This window comes from Corapipo altera, unplaced genomic scaffold, assembly GCF_003945725.1.
Source record: "Corapipo altera isolate COAL_440 unplaced genomic scaffold, ASM394572v1 2b, whole genome shotgun sequence".
NCBI classification, from domain to species: Eukaryota; Metazoa; Chordata; class Aves; order Passeriformes; family Pipridae; genus Corapipo; species Corapipo altera.
The window spans coordinates 4,539,607-4,560,352 of NW_020884874.1; the positions used below are offsets into that span (position 1 = coordinate 4,539,607).

At 37.5% G+C, this 20,746-nt stretch overlaps 1 protein-coding gene across 3 annotated transcripts in view; it reads right to left on the bottom strand.

Annotated features, from left to right (window-relative positions):
• SIM1 (SIM bHLH transcription factor 1) overlaps positions 1–20,746 on the bottom strand; it is a 54,572-nt gene that overhangs the window by 12,117 nt on the left and 21,709 nt on the right. For all 3 annotated transcript variants that reach the window (XM_027634005.1, XM_027634004.1, XM_027634006.1), the window contains one exon: positions 5,217–5,382. In XM_027634005.1, the coding sequence (XP_027489806.1) occupies positions 5,217–5,382 (166 nt within the window). The remainder of the gene's footprint in view (positions 1–5,216; positions 5,383–20,746) is intronic.

A 20,746-nucleotide genomic window follows, 5' to 3' on the forward strand; every position in this document is an offset into this window, starting at 1 on the left:
AAAACTCACAGAATATGTTTCTTTCATGGGGAGGGCAAGGAAAATTAATTTCCAATAATGCAATGAAAAAATTTTGGACAATTTATTATGATAATAAATGCCAGAGAATCTTTCAGACTGAAAGCTCTTAATTTCCTGTAGCTCTACTAGATATTCTTCTATTAGTTCTCTTTTTCTAAGGACACTTCAGGGTCCAGCACCTTTTCTCTTGAAGGGAATTTCTTCATTTAACTGAAAACCTGCTCAGTCAGTTTTTGCTTTTATCTTGAACCTGATCACAAAAGACTCAATTGCACAGGCCTTTGTGCACTTTTCTTAGAGAAATGGAAATACTCTCAAAGCATGTGTTTTTAGTGTATCAGGAATGCATCATGTGATGTCATACAACGATGTAGTCAAGACCAACTTTACTTAATGCATCTTCTTTGTACTTGATGTAAATTATAATTATCTGAGATCTGACCTGTAGCGGCTGCTACAGACCATGGATAGAATTAAGTTAAGTGAATTGTTTGTGGCCCGCCTTGTCTGCCAACAGACATAGTTTGATATGAATACTGACTCTTAAGGTAAAACATCAGAAGGCACAGGGTAAAAATATGTCTAATTCCCTTTAAAGATAGCCACACATCTATTTGGTGTCATGAGGCTGCTCCACCACTGCAGTCCTACTGCTGCCTCTTCTGGAAATCGAATGTTGACAGGTGGAGACTTCAAGTATGGGTATGTGTGACATGTTGATGGGGAGAGAAATGAAAGGATGATCAAAGATATTGCTTTACTGGAATGGGAGTGGAAACATTATCTCTCAAGTCAGAATGAGGCTCCCATATGTGATGAAAGACCATAAAAAATGGAATCAGATTTAATGAAAATTATGGCAAATTAAAATCAGTTATTTTTTTTTTCCCAAGTCCAGTCATGCCTCAGCAGAAGTGTTTTCCTTTCTATTAATTTTTGCCTTCTGATTTCCATCAGGATCCAGAAGACAAAAGTAATTTACTACTTTCTGGTTTTTTACAAAGTTTAACCAGCAGTGAGAGAGAACTTCAGACAGGCAACACCTGAAATCCTTTCAGGTGATTTCTGAATTGTCTTCTGGTATATACAACAACAAAATATAAATTAAGTGGTACTCCAGCTGGTTCCAGGAAACTGAATTGCCACCTCTGAAAATTAGAAATGTCTTCCAGAGTGTTAATTCAGTGTGCCATCACAGTGAGAGCACGCTAGTGGAATCAGCACTGACATAGAAAGGGGCTATAGGCCACCACTGATGCTATTTTCACTCCAAGAAAAACTTCAGGAGGGCTGAAGGGCGAGGAAATAGGAAAACATAAATTCCATGTCTAAAAAAACCTTACCCTATGAGAGCCCATGGAAGTGTATTAGGCCAGTAGACAATTTAATATTTCTCAGGTGATTTTCTTTTTCCTGACCTTCCATTCCTACAGGTGTCTCAGTGGCCTGAGGACTCATCCTGTCATACACAGCAACATCAGCCTGCTCCACATACCATGTCAGATGTTCAAACAATAGATGTTATAGATATATAATTTTCTGGCAGCCTACTCAGGATTTTTATTATTATAAACATTAAATATATAGTGAAACCCTCACAGAGTCCTCTTTTCCATGAAAAACTTTCACTACATCAGTCAGCATTAGCAGCTTTCCTCTTCATTTGTGTCTTAACCATGAGAAAAAAAAAATCACAGATGCAGGCTGCATTGTACTAAGAACATATGCATGCTTTTAAATCACTTTTATCTTACTTTTTACTAATGTAATCCTGAAATGTAAGATATGTTCTTTTCGCATTTACTATTATAGGCAGAACAGATGGTGAAAGGCTTAGATTAAAGTAATACAGCATGTCCATTAAAATAACCCCCACTGCTGGTGACTCTTCACCAGACCAAGAGTTATGTTTACTATAAAAAGAGTGGGTTTGCTTTGCTTTTGAATACACCAGAAGTTGCCAAAGCTTTAGGCTACAGGAAGAAATTTTAAAAAAAAAATAACAAAAAACCCACAAAACCAAACCAAAAAACAGACTGGCTAGAATTCAGCCTCGTTTGGTTATCTTTATCCCATTGGGTGATATGCCCAAATGGAGGTGGATTGCAAAATTAATCCAGATTATTCATTTAAAGGAGCTATAAAACCAATACACCTCTGAAATCAGGTGTATTAATATGTACCAATTTCAAAAAATTTATGAATGTTGTATACACACCAAAGCCTCCATCCAGTGGCTCTTGGGTACATCATTACTTGTATGTATGCATTCTTTATTATATATATATGATCTTTATCCAAGAACTAAGATGATATATGAAGCAATAAACATTTTACCAGATCTGACCATAAAACATTTCCATTAGAGGCAGACAACAGGCAATTTAAAATATTTTCTTTGGACAATCACAATTAATGGAACATTAAACTCCAAAGCAGTTCAGATCATAATTAAAATGTTTTTCCAATCTTGTTGCTATTTTCTGTGTACAGAATAAATGAGGTTCAGGGCTAGCTTTTGGGAGCACAAAATAAATGAGGTCTGGGGCTAGATTTTGGGAGCCACTCACTATTATTATTATTATTATTATTATTATTATTACCAACTCATAATTTTCTTTTCCTGTTAATATCTATCAAATCTTCATCTTCCAGGTTTTTCTCTCACCATCTCTTTCAGCTCTGCACCCCTCTGGTAGGACAGGACTAAAAAAGCACTGTTCAAAGTGTCTGGGCAAATCCTATGGTTTTATCATGAATTTTAGGTTGCTTTCCTCTTGCTTGCCCTTCCCCTGCCTGAGGCTGGTTTCATAGAACCCGCTAGTTCACTGTACTAACATCAGGCAGTGTTAATCAGATGCTGACAAATCCTTCCAGTTTAATGAACTCAGTTTTATTTTAAGGCTACAAGACCCATATTATGCTGTGCCTGCTTTTGTGTAAAATTTGAAGGAAAAAAATATTAACACTATCTTAGATAACCAAAACATCCACTTTTTGCCCTAGTAGTAAAAATTCAACTGAGATTGATTAGCATCATTTTGATACAGTTCATATCTCATGTAGCTATCCTAGGTGCACACAGCTGGCAAGGGAGAGGATTCTCTGTTAGCACCCAGTAAAGCATATGATTTCTTTTTCTCTTCAAGACAGAAGAAAAGTAAATGGTAGGGGGAAAAGAGAAAAAAAGGAAAAAAAAAGAAAGGAATTATGTACATTTAAAATCTCCTAGAGTGCCCTTTAGTTTAGGAAGTACTTCACTCACTGCCATTATTTTACTAATGAACTTCCTGCTTCCTTTCCCCACCACAACCCAGGCTCCTGTGTAAGCCAAAACCCGTGACTTCACTTTTCAGTCATGGCTTTTAAGTCACACTCTAATTCTCCTCAGCTGACTGGCAAATTACATGGGCAGGAGACCGAAGAACACAGGCTGTACCACCTGCTCCATGTTCTTCACAAGGGCTTCTCTTAGTCTTTCAACAGTTTGTTCAGTGGTGGAGAAGGATGAGAGGGAGACAAACACAAGCTGCCAGCATTACTTGTGGTGATGGGCTGCAATGAAAGGTATGACCATTTTTCAAGATACTGGCAACTGTCACGGCTGCTTCTTGAATGATGAAATCTGTGACTTCACTATGAAGCAGCTGGTAATGAGGATGCAAAGTGAAACTGGAGACTGAACACCCTGATGTTCCAGACAACAATCCCTGATAAACCAGCGGTCACAACACTGCACTACTAGTTCAGGGGGTTTTTCTGGTGGCAGAAAGAATAACCAGGTACCAATGAAAGTTACACTTTCAGAAATCAGATTGATGTGGAAGGATAACAAGTCTTGAGCTGGGATTGTCCTGATAGCAAATGAGTACTTTGGAAAGGACTCTATAAGGGGAGATGAAGTGTAATTCCAGTAAATCAAAGATACTCTAAAAATCTAATTTAGAATTATTTGTAGGTATCTTCCACAATTCTTTGAAACAGTTTGATTGCAATTGTTTGGTGTAGTGCATTCAAGAAACAGGCTTTTTTAACAACCCACAGAAATGTGTACGAACAAATGTGCTATAACAACCTCAGACAAAATTAGATTCTTAAAATTAGGAATGTGAATTCATATCTAGGTGCTCTGTTAAATATTCCCTTTTCCAAAAGTAGATGTCATTTAATTTAAATCCTTACCCTTGGTACTTTTGAGGGGGAAAAAGAAAGAAAACAAGGAAGTGATATAGACATTTGGGTTCGCATTATACACTCTTAGAGGTCAGTTTAGAAAACATTGTACCTACAGAGAAACTGTAGTCATTAAGGTCATTATCAGTTAAATATTGACCTGGGCTCTTTAAAAATACATAGCTCTTCAATGTTACATTATGAATGCATACATTTATATCCACTGTGTGGAGGCATAAGGGCAGTAAGACTTGTATCGTTAGTAAACATCATGGTTATATTAACAAACAGATGTATTTGAGCTAAAAGTTTGACAGCATAAGTATGCAAGTGCTGTGGCATTGCCTGCAGAATCCAGTTGCACAAATGTATTGGGTAAGCTTCAGTTCACAGACCAAATCGAGTTTGGTCCATTCTCCGGGCAGGGACATGTTCCTTACACATTAGGCTTGAAAATGAAATCTGGGAAATTAAAGTCTACTGATGCCAATGACCACCTCCTAGTGTTTCCTTCCTTTCAAAGCTTTGTACATAGAAAAGCTTTCTTTATCCAGTCAGCAAGTTAGCTGGCTGCTTTCCCTTCTCAAAACTCACTCCTCTTGACTAAGAGTTCAGTATTAAACTGCTGTCAAACATCTGGCAGCTTTTAGATATGTTGGAATTAATAAAGAGTAAGTAAGAAAAACCAAGCTTTCTCAAATGGCAAGACTCACAGTCCTCTCAAACCAAGTATTTCAAAACCAACATTTTCATTTGGTCCTTCTGTCCGCTCCTCATTAACTCTGAGCCCTGTGTTGCTATTGTTGTTGATGATGATTTATTATGCATGCTGAAACATAAATGTTTCCAGATTTTTAGAAACAGTTTAAAGAAACATATTCCTGCCTCAAGATCTTATAACCTGCGGTCCTTTATTCCCTTTAAGAAACATGTTCTTTGGCCCATTCTAGTTATTTGTGCAAAATAGAAGGCAAAATCAAGATATACAGGAAGATTTAATTTCTTATTTCAAAGACAGCTACCTGTGGATATGGTGATGTCCTTGATTTTGACTTTGTGCTCGAGAGGCGAGATTTGCTTCCCTTCCTGTTATCCGTTATGGTTGGAGTTGAATTTGCATATGAGAATGCCGGCTTGGTAGCAGTGACCTGATCCAGGGAGAGCTGTAGTCCTTTATATTCAGTATCCCTATATAAAAGGCAAAAGTGAAAAACAAACTCACTTCATAACTTAATGGGAAACATTCCTTCCTTCTAAGTGGGGGGTGGAAACAAAAGATATTTTTCAAGAAAAAGAATAAAGCAATCCAGGGCAAGCCAGTATATCCCCCTAATACATTTATGGAGTATAGCTTACTAAACAATAGCACCATATTTATACGGAAAATATGATTGCTTTTTGCAACCAGCTGTTATCATCCTGATCTACTTTGGGCATTAATAAAAAGCCAATGGGATGGATATTTCTGAGATTTATATTACAGTTCTACATTAGTCACATAGCTAAGCAGTTAATAGGATACATTTTCCTCAAAACTCTTTTAACCATACAACTGCAAACTTACCACATGAGTATATGTGTGTATGTTTTCACATGTGTGTATGTGGGGTGCACGTAACAGCCTACACAGCTGACTAACTAAATTGAATAACATATTTTTTTTAATGGAAAACACTTGATCTTTAGGGCCATATTTTTCATTGTTTCTGAGGTTTTGGGCAATTTTTGAAAATTTTTGAAATTTTGTTTCTTCTATGAGTCTTGTGAGTGTTTATTTATATAAAAAATCCATCAGAATTTTTTATACCAGTTTACCAGTCAGAGAAAGTGGTTAAATAAATACAAATCTTGTAATTTAAATATTCTGTCCATCTCTCACAAAATACTAGAGGTTTTCTCTGGGGAGCTTGTGAAATTCAGTTAGATTCTTCAAACTGTCTAATGAATACATAAAAGTAAGGAAAACTGGCATTGTTCACAATATCTTACTAACCATAACGTGGGCATATGCATTGGACTGCACCCCTCTGCACACATCTGCATGTCTGCTGATACCCGGGGGAGTAAGAAATGAGCTCTCCAGCTTTCATGTAGTCATACGGAACCTATTCTGACAATGATTTATTAAAAGAGAGCAAAGCAAGAGCTTCTTCCTGACCTACCTACCTGGAGGAAAAGAGGGAGGATTCCTGATTTTTCTCTTCCTTTGTGTTGCCAGTAGAGAAGTAGGAGAACAAGGGGAGAATAATGCTTCTCTTATGCAGTCAAAGCGGTAACATTCATTCATATATTACCCCATACTTCATACTTAATGAATTGTTTTAATAATAAATAATTTACCCAGCTTTAGCAACAATATCTTGCTCTGTAATCACACATATATTGATGTGTAAGCCATAAGAGTCTAACACTTTTTAAAAAGGAGCTGCACCACAACCTGAGCATCTCACAGCTGAGTACACTGAAATGTTTTCAGATAAAAGTCAGGGGCAGAAGGATAAACTTGATAAATCAATGAAATAAGTGAAATAGGATGAATCTTTGAGCAGGCTCAGATAAACCTGCAGAATATACAAATTAATTCGTCCCAGTTCTACAATAATTTTTTTTTCATCTGATAAGCAGCAAACTTGTTGGTTGAATAGGCTTCGATTTTTTTGGCAATGTTGACTATGTGTGTACGTAACACTTGAAAGTGAATCCCTGACATTAGAACTGCACTAACTACACTGTTTCCAGTCCAAAGCAGACAGAGCCTCATCAAGTATAAATAATGCTTTGCAATGCAAAATTAGTTATTAATGAGGTAATTTCTTCAAATTTTGGCTTTAATAGAGATAGATCTCTGCTATAGTACCTGCATTTCAAATATCCTGTCTGCAGTGAAAGCATCTGAATATGGGGCTTTACTTTGGCCTGTTTGACAGGTACGGCTCATCCACATACTTTGAAAGCATTAATCTTTTCTGTGGTTACTCCCAGAATTTTCATCCAGACACTTTGGCTTGACATGCAAAGCATCTGTCTCCATAATTGATTCCTACCAAATTTTCTTTATGTTATACAAAACATCAGAAACAAAGGATGTCCAGTAATCTTCATATTTGACCATTCCAATTGCATGAGATTTTATCAATAGTCCTGAAAAAACCATCAGTCTCATCCTGATATACACATTCCCCCTGAATACTGAATTATAAGAAGAGGAGGGTCCTGCGGTCTCAGTGCCAGGTGCAGAAAATATTGACTCCAGAAACTAAAATTAATCAAAACTAAATAGATAAGTTGTTCACAGACTTAGGGGTATGATGAGGTTGTCTTTCAGTTTTGAACCTACCACCCCTTTTACCTCCCTTTTTGCTGGAGAACCCATAGCTCTGTGCTTCTGCCATTACCTCCCCATCTCTGGTATGTGCCACCTTGTAGCAGTCTGCTACTGTATCCTGTCAGTGAAAGAGTTTTAAAAAACTGGACTAAATACCACCCTGATATTCAGACCACAGACTGTCACTCTAACACTACTTATCTGCTGCTACAATCCGTGTAAGGGCTGAGCATTCAAAACATAGAGAGCACACTCTACAATGCTTCTAGGTCATAGTAACTAAATAAAAACCCAGTCAAACCAGACTGACTGAAAACTTACATGCATTTCAACATTACTTTTCTAGGTCCTTGGTATCATTATGGTGAGGGGTCATCATCCCAGAACACCGCATATTAGAATAAACACCACAAGCTGGTATTTACAACCAGCTGCTTAGACCAGTAGCAGCACTAAACAAAGGATAATAAGAAAAATACCTGAAGTTCTTGCTGCCAAATGAAAAGTTCCTTAGAAAAAGAACACATCTGTGCTCTCTTTGCAGATGAAACACCTGGACTTTTTAGCATCACTGAGTCATGATTCAATACCTTCTCAACCCTGTCCTAGCACAGCTGCCCTTCAGAATAACCAAGAGACACACCAGAACACCACCAGTAAATGGCCAAGATAAATACCAGAAGTTTAAAAAAAGTAAAAAAAACAAACAAAGAAAACACGGAGGAAGAGTCAAAGAGTCCAGTGGTCTCAATGTCAAATGTAAAATATGTTCCAGCAAGAAATGAAAATGTTTGAGTACGCACTGCAAGGCAAGACACTAGAGAAAGCAAGGTTCCCAGTGATACACAAACAACAGATGGAAATTCTGACAGCTTTCTGGAGGAATTTATAAAACTTCCACCAACCATGGAACTGTAATCTCCAGATTTCTATTTGTAAACACCTTAATCATCTATTACACAGTCCTAGCAGAACAACAGTACTGCACCTTATTTTCTACATATAATTAAAAAAAAAAGGTGTTGGATACGAGCCTCTTCCTCCAAGGTCCTCACCTTCAGGATCCCACAGGGATCCATACAATCTACATCTATCTACATGAGACTGCTGAGAGAGAGAGTGATATGGCATGTGTTCAATTGCTAACAGTATGTTGCTGACAATCTACTATTTATCTCATTTTCTGATGCAACTATCATCACTATAAAACATCAGAATAACTACAGGAAATTAGTTCTTAAATGAAGAACAGATGAATCAAACTGAATCCAGACAAGACCAAAGTGATGCTTCTTTGCAAAGGGAAACACATTGAAGACCTCCACCTTTTCATGATGGAAAACAGCCATTCTTTCCACAGTTGGATGGAAATTCTAGGTCCTCTTTGACTCCTCAAAAAACTTGGAGGCATATGCTTTTGGTAGCATATGGCTAAAAAAATGTATTATTTTTCCTCTATCTTGTCTCACTCACTCCCCATATGAGAATCTGGCCAGTATGGTCAATGTACCAGGCACCTACAGACTGGATTACCATGCTTCACTGTAAGCAAAAATAAATCAGAAGACAAAGGGTAAAATCCTCTTGCTACAATATGCTGATTCCCATTTTCTTCTCAGATCTAACTCTCAGAAGCGTTTCCACTCTGTGCCATGTGTCTGGCTCTTCCAATGCCCCTTATGAAGCTGGGCCTAATTTTGAAAGTACTTATTGGTGTGCCACTTGTACACCATGAAGAACCAAGGATCGATGGCTGTACCAACTGCATTTCTCTGCACTGAAGCATCTGAAAGTTGAGTACAAAGCATTTTTTACTAAAGGGATCTAGTTATAGTAAGCTGCAAAGGTGGTGAAGGACAAAGGCTGAGGCAGCAAAACGTTTGGAAGAGGAAGCCAATCTGTTTGCACACCACTTGGATGCCAGATGGACCTGCAACACTTGTGTGAAGAGTTCTCACAATTCAGCTTTAGAAGACACTTTCTGCCTACTACCATTGCCAAAATATACTATATGAAACATGGTAACAATGGTCTGTCTAATCAAAGTTTGAGGAAGAGATAATGAATCATTAGCAGACAGATACAAAAAAAGAACAGTAAGGGAGTATCAGAGCACCACAAAATCTGAATTCTATGCAAACAGCAAAGCTTTCACAACTACAGTGACTAAGTGTGTGGTTAGAGCTCACCATGACACTGAAAAAAATGAGAGTTTTTTTATGTGGCTTTTTGAAGGAAAAAATATGAGAAAAGACTGAGTCAGCATTGCTAGAAATAATGTTGGTAAAGAGTGGAAATAGTGATAGAGGCCCAGTGGACACAGTGTGGCCCAAGACAAACCAAAAGAGTACATACAGACAAGTTGGGCCTTTTTATAATTTTGTTTCTTCAGTTAATTGGGTCATATTTGGGACTACTCTCACCAAAATCTGAAACCTAAAGAGAGGCTAGACATTAACATTAGAGAGCTAAAGGCACAAATAGTTTTTAAGCTATTGAGACTCCCTACTTAAAAATGGTGTTGGCTATGGAACAAAAGAGAACTTAAGCCCTGAAAAATGCTTTCAAATAGAAAGAGCAGCTAAATAGGATGCATCCAGAGGAAGAAGTAAAATATTAGTAAATATTCCATTAGTAAAGAATAAATATCCAGATTCATCCCAAAAGTATTTAAGAGGGACAGCCAGACTCAAGAATACAGATCTTATATATTCATGGGCATAAGTTATATAACCTTCAAAACAAGAAGAAAACCTTCAGAAAAGAACAGAAAAATGCTCAACCCATGGAAAATTCTGCAAAAGCCATAAGAAAAAGCATCTTTTTACATTAATACCGCTACATACCAGAAAGGAAAAATAAGCTACACCTGCACTGATTGAGAAGACACAGATAACCAACAAAGAGGCAAATATTTACAGTGTATTTAACTCCTTCAAAAGACACAAAATTTTGACACCTTAAAGAAGATGAACAGAAATTCAGGTTTCATACATGGAGTTACAGCAATGGATTAGAAATGTGTTTCAGTTCATTGTCTCCAGCAGCAGTCAAAAGATCAGTAGAGCTGGAACTCTTATTCTTAGGTATCTTTCAATTGAACAATATGCACTGATCATACTGTCACTGGAAATCCCAGCAAATAATGAAATAAAAAGGTATCATGGGAGCACCTAAACCTGATAAACACTGGATCTAGACCTGTGTCATTCTTTACATGTATTGAAGTAGTTCATGAAGTACAAGTTGAAAGCAAAAGGTGATCTTACTGGAGCAGGTTCCTACATCGTTGATACAATCATTCACATGACTGAAGCAAAGCAGAAAATATTGCTCATACAAAAGAAAACAAGGTTTACTTATAATTGGTTACACTATTATTTCAATTGAATACATGATATATGTTCTTAATTTCCTCTAGTTTTACATGAAAAATCTGTGAAAAGGGTCATACACGCTCCCCATTTCTTTTAGCTAAAAATCAAAAAAATTATATTTGTCAGATTTTCTGCCAGTCTATCAATAGAAATTGTGAGATGAAACCAAAGGTGTCAATGTCATTAACGTTCAGTCTATTTTGCTGAGTTATTGCAGTTCAGTTAAAAACAGACATGAAGGTGATAAAAGTCTGGCACTTCCTCATGCATGTCTGACCACAATTCTGCAATATATCGTTCTTCTACTTTTAAACAATGCCTGCAACTTTTAACATTTCCACACTCCAGCTCATGCAATGCTAACAGAGCACCATTCAGCAGATGAATGAAAAGAGAACAGATTCTGGCTGTTTGTCATCTTCATGGCTTTCTAAATCAGCAGATGGTACAACAAAACAGACAATTTCCTCATCTGCTGTGTCCTCTGTTCATGTACAATGTGTCTCAGAAATGTTTACAAAGGCCTCGGTCTGCTCCCGAGATTTGTCAGAAGAAGCATATGCAATCCCTTTAGCGTCCTCCAGAACCAGTCAAAATAAGTAGGTTTCACTTAGCTCATACAGAAAGCCAAATTTCAGGACAAAGTGAGAAAAAAGCTGCAGGACCTCACTGCTTGTTATGAAACTATGCTGGCATTCAGTTGTGCAACCTCAGAGATACTCCCTGCCTCAGCTGTTTAGAAAAGAGCAACTCTCTTTTCTAAAACTTCTTGAGTGAATAGTCCCATATAGGCCTCAGCTACTGGTCACCAAAGTAATTGGTAAGACCCTCCAGAACTCTTTCAAGTGGTTGCTTATTATTAGTACACTTAATGGTTAAACCATGCATCTACTTGGAGAAGTATGAGTACTGTATATTGGATCCCTTCATTAAGTTCCAGGCACCCATTTATCTCCATAAATAGTGCAAGCAACAGTAGCTGTTTACATCTTGTTGAGTCAAAGTTTACAGCTTCTTCAGCCATGAGATTCACTTACATGATACTGTGTTTCTATATTTGCTTTTAAACATGAAGCAATCCAAACTGGGAAGGTTCATTAAATTATTTGATACATTCAGAAAAATTGAAGCACAGATTTTCCTGTACAGGTCATTTAACACAACTGTCTGAGGATATCCTCTAGAAAACTTCTGTCAGATAAATTTTATATATTCCCTGTTTCGTTTCTCATCTCAGAATGCAGTCATCTAACTGCCAGTCAAAGTTAAATAAAACATCCTGGCCTCTGGATAATCATGGTGTGGAAGACTTTTCAGCAGCCTGAAGGTACAGTTTTTCATTCCAAACCACATGCCTAGCCATTTTTGGCTCCAAAAAGGAGGTCTCTGTACACTGTATTTGCCTTTATTTATTAGACTTGCTAGATGAAAATATGCACCAGGAACTTATTATTGTTCATGAATAATGCCCAAGATATCCCAGGCTAATTACATACAAATTTAATTACAATTTTTAGTTACAGATAGCACTGAAAAAAAATACTTTAATTCATGAAATATGATGACCTAAGTTTAATTCTGTAACATTTATTTATATTGGGAGTACTTACTTTCAACTGCAAGACGTTTAGGAGAACAGCTGCCTAAATGTCGTGTTTGATGTATATTCAGTTCTTGCCAAATTAAAAGGAGAAATATATTTGACAGGAGTTTATAAATGTTTGTATATGTTAGAATAGGTTATATATTAAAATCTGCCTCATAATAAGAAAATTGTTTTAGAGGGACATGACCTCAGAGCCTGCTATGGTTTTTTGTTTGGTTGGTTTTTTTATTCTCAGCTAGTTGAGTATACTTTACCTGGTCGTGTTAAACCCTGCAAAATTCCACGTATCACGTTCATACCGTCAGCCTTTACTAAATTATTATGGTGACTTTGTAATCATTTGGATGTTTTATTACTTTAAATTCACTGGCATATTCAAAATAATATTTCTTAATAAACAAAAGGCCTGTTAAATGAGACTTTAAAAACTCTAGTTTTCTTTTCTTCCAGCTACTCCCTTCAACCAGCCCATTAAAACCAATGTCACCTCAGTGCATCAGCGAGTGCATGTAGACAACACCTCTTTAAGAATTAGTGTCATATAAACATAAGATCTCTCATATCCTTGTAGAATGGTTTCCATTTTGCAGAAAGCCAGACTGACAACAATGCAATAGACTGCTGTTATAAAGGGTAGATTTTCCCATATCAGAATTCTTAATATTTTTCTGTGTTAAAAAAGCATACCTTGAATATCACTGACACCCGTAAGACACCAATCTGTTAACCAAGTGACCTGGATTCAATTCCCAACCCTCCCAAAGACTACTGGTGCCATACAAGATGAATCATGCATCCTGGGATTTAGCAAGCATTTGGCACTTGCCTGAGCTTACCATCGAGGCAGCCAAGGGGACTTTTAATCTAGCCCAGCATTGATCACTTCTGAGAATCCTTACTTTAACTTTCACAGAATCACAGAATCAACTAGGTTGGAAAAGTCCTCTGAGATCATCGAGTCCAACCTGTGACTGAACACCACCTTGTCATCCAGACCATGGAACTAAGTGCCACATCCAGCCTTTTCTTAAACCCCCTTCGGGGTGGTGACTCGACCACCTCCCTGGGCAGCCCATTCCAATGCCCAGTCACCCTTTCTGTGAAGAACTTCTCCCTAATGTCCAACCTAAACCTCCCCTGGTGCAGCTTAAGACTGTGTTCTCTTATCCTGTTGCTGGCTGCCTGGGAGAAGAGACTGACCCCTACCTGGCTACAACCTCCTTTCAAATAGTTGTAAAGAGTGATAAGGTCACTCCTGAGCCTCCTTCTCTCCTTCTAAACAGCCCCAGCTTGATTAGCTGCTCCTCATTTTGCATTTGCTGCATTATTAGCTCTGAAGAGGAAGATAACAATATGCTATTGTAGGTAACACTTATTTTGTGAAATATCTTTGTCTGTGTCACCTATTAAACTTCAGCTTTTTTGGAAGGAGCAACCTCCTGCTATGGTATCAATGCACGATAGCTGACATTACTGAGCTAACTCTGAGCTGCATCTCATCTGCACATCACCACAGATAACAAAAAATACATTCCCAAGGGCAGTACCCATGTCACTATTGATGCAAAACATGTTTTTATTATTTCAGAATCTCCACGTATTCAACGCAAACATTTTTAACTATGTCCTATACCATTTATCCTTGATTAAACCTCTGCTAGATAGTTAATCATTAATGATTTCTTTACAGTTGCTGTTCAAACAGCTCATTCATGCCAGTGACATACAAAATTTCACAGACGTGTTCTTTAATTGGATTCATTTATTTCTAATCTACTTAAGTCCTCACTACTGTAATGCTTGACTAAATAGACATTAAATTCACTTATTTAAACTGCTAAAATAAATTTGAGATGTATTCTATGAATAAAAATGTTCGACTGAATACATGTAATACCATTGTTATTGTGTACTTAACTGAGCAGAAAATATTGGAAATAGCATGCTAGATAGCTCTTTGATATGCTTGGACAAAAGGATTTGAGAGGACCCAGATGATTTTTTGGCAGAGATTAAAAATAACAGGTTTCTAAAGACTAAGGATTTCTACAGAACATTAAGGTATGTAGTAAGGAGAACTAACAGGAGCTTCTCATGATTTTCATGGGGTTTGGATGTTGTCATTTTAAATCCAAGCACTATTTCAGAGATAAAGGCCTTATACTAATTCTGTCCCCTCATGGCAAGGGCTAAAACCAGCTAAGATGCTTTCAAGATTTGGCTGATCTATGTTTTGTAAAAGTAACTGAAAAGTTGGCACAAAATTGGATAAAAGTCCTATATCTGGATGTTTCGTTTCACAAAATACAATTACGTAGCTATGGACTCTAGGATATCGGGGACATATATAACAGTCTTCTCTATGGGGCTTAAAAGTGTAGTTTCAGATTTTTATTTCTAAAATTAGTGTTCTTAAACTCTGTTTTGGTGAAGAATCCTGTAATCTGTATGATTCTCCACTTACACTGAGAAGTTTCACAAAAGTAAGAAGCATCACGTTGCAGAGTGGTCACTGATGTAACACAGACTGCCCTGTATGTAAGAAAATGCGCATTGTGGTGTAACTATGCAGTAAATGAGGATTATAAAGATAAGGATTATACCTCATACTATACATAAACCCCTCATACACTATTTCAAATATTGTATATTCTGACCATTTTATCTGAAAACCTGAAAAACTTTAGAGTGGGACAGCAAAGATGATGGGCTTAGAACAGCCTCAATATGAGAAACAATTAAGGACTCTCAAGCTGAAAAAGAGGTGACTGGGAGAACAAATGGTAAATTATGAGCAACATAGAGAAAATTATTAGGAAGCAGTTTTTTGCTTCTTCTTCTAACAGAAGAAATAGGAGCTATGAAAAAACCAAAAAAGGTGGCACTTTCACCAAGAAAAAGGGCCTTTCTTATTACATTTACTTAACCTCGGCAAAAGCTCACATGATTTCAAAAAATAAACAGGTAAATTTGTGGAGGAAAAAAAAAAACAAACCAAAAAACATTGACAACTAATACTCTCAAAGATCTCACCTCTTTCTAGGAAATCATTTGAACTTCTCAAAGACTGGGAGAAAGTACTGGGGAAGCATTACTGCATGCTTCTCCTATTTTTTAACTCTTTCCAAAGTATTTCCCATAGTCACTACCAGTATGTCTGATTCTGTATAGCTGTTCTTATCTTACACTCTATACCACAGTAGTTAAGCATTTTCGTACTTCAGTTCCTTTGAAACTGTGAAGAGTGGTCCTGACAATTTGCTGTTATTACTTTTAATAATTTACTGTAAAACTTAAATTAGTGATATTTCAGGTTTTATCAACTCCTCTATGTCTCCCATAATTAAAGGTTTGTTGTGACAATGTTCCTAAGATCCTAGGGTTAATACTTGAAAAACTAATTAGTTTTTCTGTGATGACTTTCTATGTAAGCTTTTGGGATCTGGGAATAATTTACTGGAGACAAACATTTGTGCTTGAAAAACTATTTACTGTTCATTCTACTTATTCCTCTTTGGAAATTTTCTATCTGCATGCCTCATAATGTACTTGTCCATAATTTCAGCCTGCTTTTTCTGATCAGCTGCCCCTCACAGTGAAGAGGCATGTTGAGCACAAAAGGATCCATGAACTTTTTCTGGTGAGGACATCCCATTTATAGTAGATCCCTTTCTCTTTCATCAGATTAGTCCTTCCTTGTCATAAGACTTCCACTTTCCTTAGGAAGTAATATTTTTCTAAAACAAAAGTCTTTCTGATTCACTTGTCCAAAGTTCCTCAAGTCTGGCCAAGGGAGAGCACTTTGCCTCTGAGGGCCATAATGTGCCATGATCTACCAAAAAAGCATGATGTAATACTTAATAACTACTTTTCAACTGAGCCTTCTTTTTCTTAAATTTTAAAGGTAAGGGGAGGAAGACAGGCAAGGGCTCTCATTGGAGTTTTGGCTTTTTGGGGAGAATGGCTTTTTGGTTTTTTTACAAATTAATATACCTGTTTTCTCATTTCATTTTTTTGTACAAGAGTTAGACTGCTTTTTAGCTTCTTCCCATGCACAGCCAAATCTCTACTGCAGCCAAATCCCACCCACATTACTAGTCACTTAGGTCTAAGTCTCTGTTCATATCGCCTTGGTCATCTAGCTTTGATAGACATATAATGTACAAAATTTGATGTTGTTAAAACAGGAAACAAATAGCAAGAAAGGACAATATCATGAGGCCATAAGGTAATACATAATTCTCTATTTTTTTTGATTCTTCCCTAGTAATCACTGATCTTGTCTCCTCAAAGTGTACATTATACATGGTTATTAAGTGGGTCCATTAAATGTTAAAATTGATGTAGGATAACTTGTTTACTACCTAGACTCTCTGGGCCACAGAATAAGTTAAACCACCATCTACTGCAAAAATACTGCTTTCCCCACGTCATCTATCAAATTCAAAAGACTTTTTTAATGGTTAGGATAACAACAATTCATTATTAACATACACAGTTCAAGAAATGCATGCCTATGTTAAAATCCAGCTTATGAAAGGGAAGAAGGAGTCTCCAGTGGGTCAAATGATTATAGGTAGTAAAAAAGTTAATAGGAATATCTACAATTTCTCAATAAATAAGTAAAAATAACTTAATAAAACAAAATAACATCTAGCTTTCATCTTTTCTGGAAACCTAAATCTATCATCTGCCTAGTACCTTTGTCTTCTTGGTCATTGCTTTGACTAGGACAGGCAGAGGCCTTAGCTGGCTTTAGTCATTCTGTTGTCACTGCTTCACATGCACATTCATCAAGGGTTTCTGGATGCTTAGAAGTGTCTCCGACTAAGCAGAGACACTTTTATTGTTCCCATAAAAATGTCCACAGCATTCATGTAGATCAACTCCACTGCCAACCTACAACTGTCTTTGGACCAACACTACAGTTAATCTGCAGCTAAAGCAACTGAACACTTGATTTGGTTTGTGCAACAAGTCCAGTATATCACGATGTGTGAAATTTACTGTGCTTTTGGTGATCACTTCTGTAGCACATACAGAGCAACTCCAGAGTATCACACCTGTGTAAATGGTGCTGTGCACCTTCTGCCTTATTGCTTTCTTGAACTCACTAAATATCCCAGTGGAAGCCCTAATAGCATGTTCCCATATTATACGGTTATAGTCACCCAAGCAGGCAGTTTTCTTTGGACTGAAGGCATGTCCCCACCCCCATTGCTGTTTTTTATAAACCAGAAAGCACCAAGGAGTCTGATTATCTTTTGGAAGGTGAAAAGTTTTCTTTAACACTCCTACTAGCAGCTTAGGATCAACAGAATTATTTTGGGGAACACTGTTCAGAAGTTCAGTTGCAAATGGGAGGATGCTATCAAACTATTTATCCCCAAGTGCAGTCTCTATTTGAGCAAATACTCTATTGAGATATGCCTCCTGAAGCAGTCATTAAGAGTTATTATTTTGTTCTGTGTACAAAAGAGTCTTTGGAAACAACAAGAGAAAAATATCGTGCAATGCCTTTGGGTGGATTTTAGCTAGCCAGGGCTTAAGTCAGAGGGAGAGAGTTTTCTATAGCAGCAGCCCAGGCTAAGAGCTGCAAACCATAGTACAGAGACGATCAAAGCTACAGGCTACTTGAGAACAGGCTGCCATCAGGTCATGTTCACCTGCTCACTGACAGCACAGATGTAAGAACATTGAATACTGGATGGGTTTAAAGGTCTTCACACGAGGTTATGTCAAAATATCTGTACAATGCTAGGGATATAGCCAAACTTTAATTAGTCAGGCAGTTATGAGTTTCCATAGCTGCACCGAAACTTCTGCAGATAATAGCTTTTATTTTCAACATTGCTGCCCCCAAGATTTATACACAGTGGTCTGTAGCTGAAAAACTATGGCTGTTCTTTATTAGGTCCCAATTCAACACAGTAACAAATGTTACTTCAAGTCATCTCTATTTGGCAAAGCCAAGGAATATTCTCATTTCTAAGAGTGTGTCTAAGGGGTTTTTTGTATTTCAAAACTGAATTCACTATGATATTATCATGTACTGAAAGTTATGTCTAAGCATTTTTAGAGCCTGACATGTGCTCAAGTGCTTTAGTAAATCAGGACTTCTGAAATCTAATTGCACTAAGTGGATCATAACAAAAGACAACAACAGGAATAAATTGTCTAACTGTGTTAAAGATCATGAGATTGATTCCAGAGTTCAACCATCCTGAAGGGTCAGATGCTATACCCTTGTTCACACAGAGCAGTGCCTGCCTCCATAAATAGTGTCATCAAAGTGAAAGGGGCTACCTCTGAAGTAACCCACTGAATACGAACATGTGTGCTGGAGCCTGGCCCACACTGTAAAGTACAAAAGAGAGGTGAGGGAAAGCGAATTAGATTTTAAACAGATACTTGTCACTGTTGAATGGAAAAAGATTTATTTCTTAACACTTAATTTAGGCCATGTCAAAATGTCACATTTGTGTGTGTACAAATAAAAACTAGCAAGAACAACATAATGTAGAGGGAAGATCTTGCTTCAGAAGCAGTTTAGTAACTTATCACACCTGTTGTACCTTCTGATAATTACAGTGAAACAACAGGGGAATGACAGCAGTACTGAGATGCAGCACAGAGCAACAAGAGCAAACATGCAACAGATTGAGGAAACAGAAGCAGAGCTAGTAAAATTGTAAACCTGCTTAAGGAACACACTAGTGCTGTTACGAGAGCAGGAGCCAGTTCTGCATCCAGTTTTGTGCAGAGTATCAAGAGAGCGATAGCATGCAAGGGAATCCTTTGATAATGGACGGCTTGGCCTGTCTCTTCTGCACAGCTACTAACACAGTCCATAGACAAGATACAAATGTGATGTGGTAAAACCAGCAGCCACTTTTTCAACTTCCTCTTCAGCATTCTGAGCTATCACAGAGTGGTGAATACAACCCTAAACCCCATGGTCTATTGTCTCCCCCGCTCTGCCACATAGGGAGGACCACTGGGACTGACCCCCAAAGGGACTGAAGCGCCCAGCTGCTGTAGTGATGTTCACAAGTCTCATTTCTGCCATTCAGAGTGCAGAAGGGCAGAGTAAGGACAAAGTGTGAACAACCTCTCTAGCAAGAACAGCTGTGCTACAGTGTACAGTCCAATGCTTCCATGTAAAGTAAAATCTGTGGCAATTTACCTTAGACCATAAACGTGGCGTTTTAGGAGTAAGAGTCCCTGGAGCAGGCCCTGTACCTTTCATCAGTGAAGTGAGGCAGACAGCTGGAAATAGTAATTGCTTCAGCTGCTGCCCCTACTGAATGTGTCTCAACCCCAGACAAACATTTTACAAGATCTGTAACTCAGTGTTTGGGAGGAGGGTGTTTCCAAAGGCAGCACGGAGAATGGGAAAATGATGAAGTGGAAAGCATTTGAAGTCACCCTTCTTCCTAGGAATAAAGACACTTTTTTGCAATCTTGAATTTCGTGCCGTGTGAGACTCTCAGCATGCATGCATTTAAACTAATGACTGGAGGGTTTTTTTCCATAGGTCTGAGCTGCAGTCCTTTTATCCTTTCTCTAACAAATAAAACTCTTCATAGGAACAGTGACTCCAGGCTCTGGTTTTAGTGCCCTGGCCATTACAGTCACCTGGTTTAAATACAAGCATAGAAATTTGGAGTGAATTAAACAAATAGTAGCTAAGAAAGCCCCTACATGAACAAAGAAGAACTATAGAAATGTACTGTGAACACCTGGAAAAGCCTGTCTCCTATTTGCAAGAAATACATAAACAATGTTCCAGGGAGACAAGTCTGTAATAAAAACTAATGGTGAACAAACAGAATACTGCAAGAGGAATCTTCTGGAAGAGCTATACTTGAAGAGGAATCCTTTTATGTTTTTTCTTCAAGGCATATGCTTCCCAAACATTCTGATTTATTAAAACAATTCCCTATATATTTACATTGCTAATCCAATTATGTGAATGATGGTAGGCTTTACAGTCCGAGGAAAAGTACATTGCAGACTGAACAGAAAAAATGGGACCCAGTACTGTGCACAATTAAGCAAGTGGCAAAAATTCCCATTAATACAGAGAAATATAAAGGAAAAGTAGCAGGGCAAATTGGTTTCTACTATTTACAACTACTTAAGAAAAAAACCGAAACATTATCCGGCTAAAGTTACAAAGCCTTATCTTGAATATTACAGGTTGGATGACTAAGCTTGTTCATACAACTAGTTTCACTAATG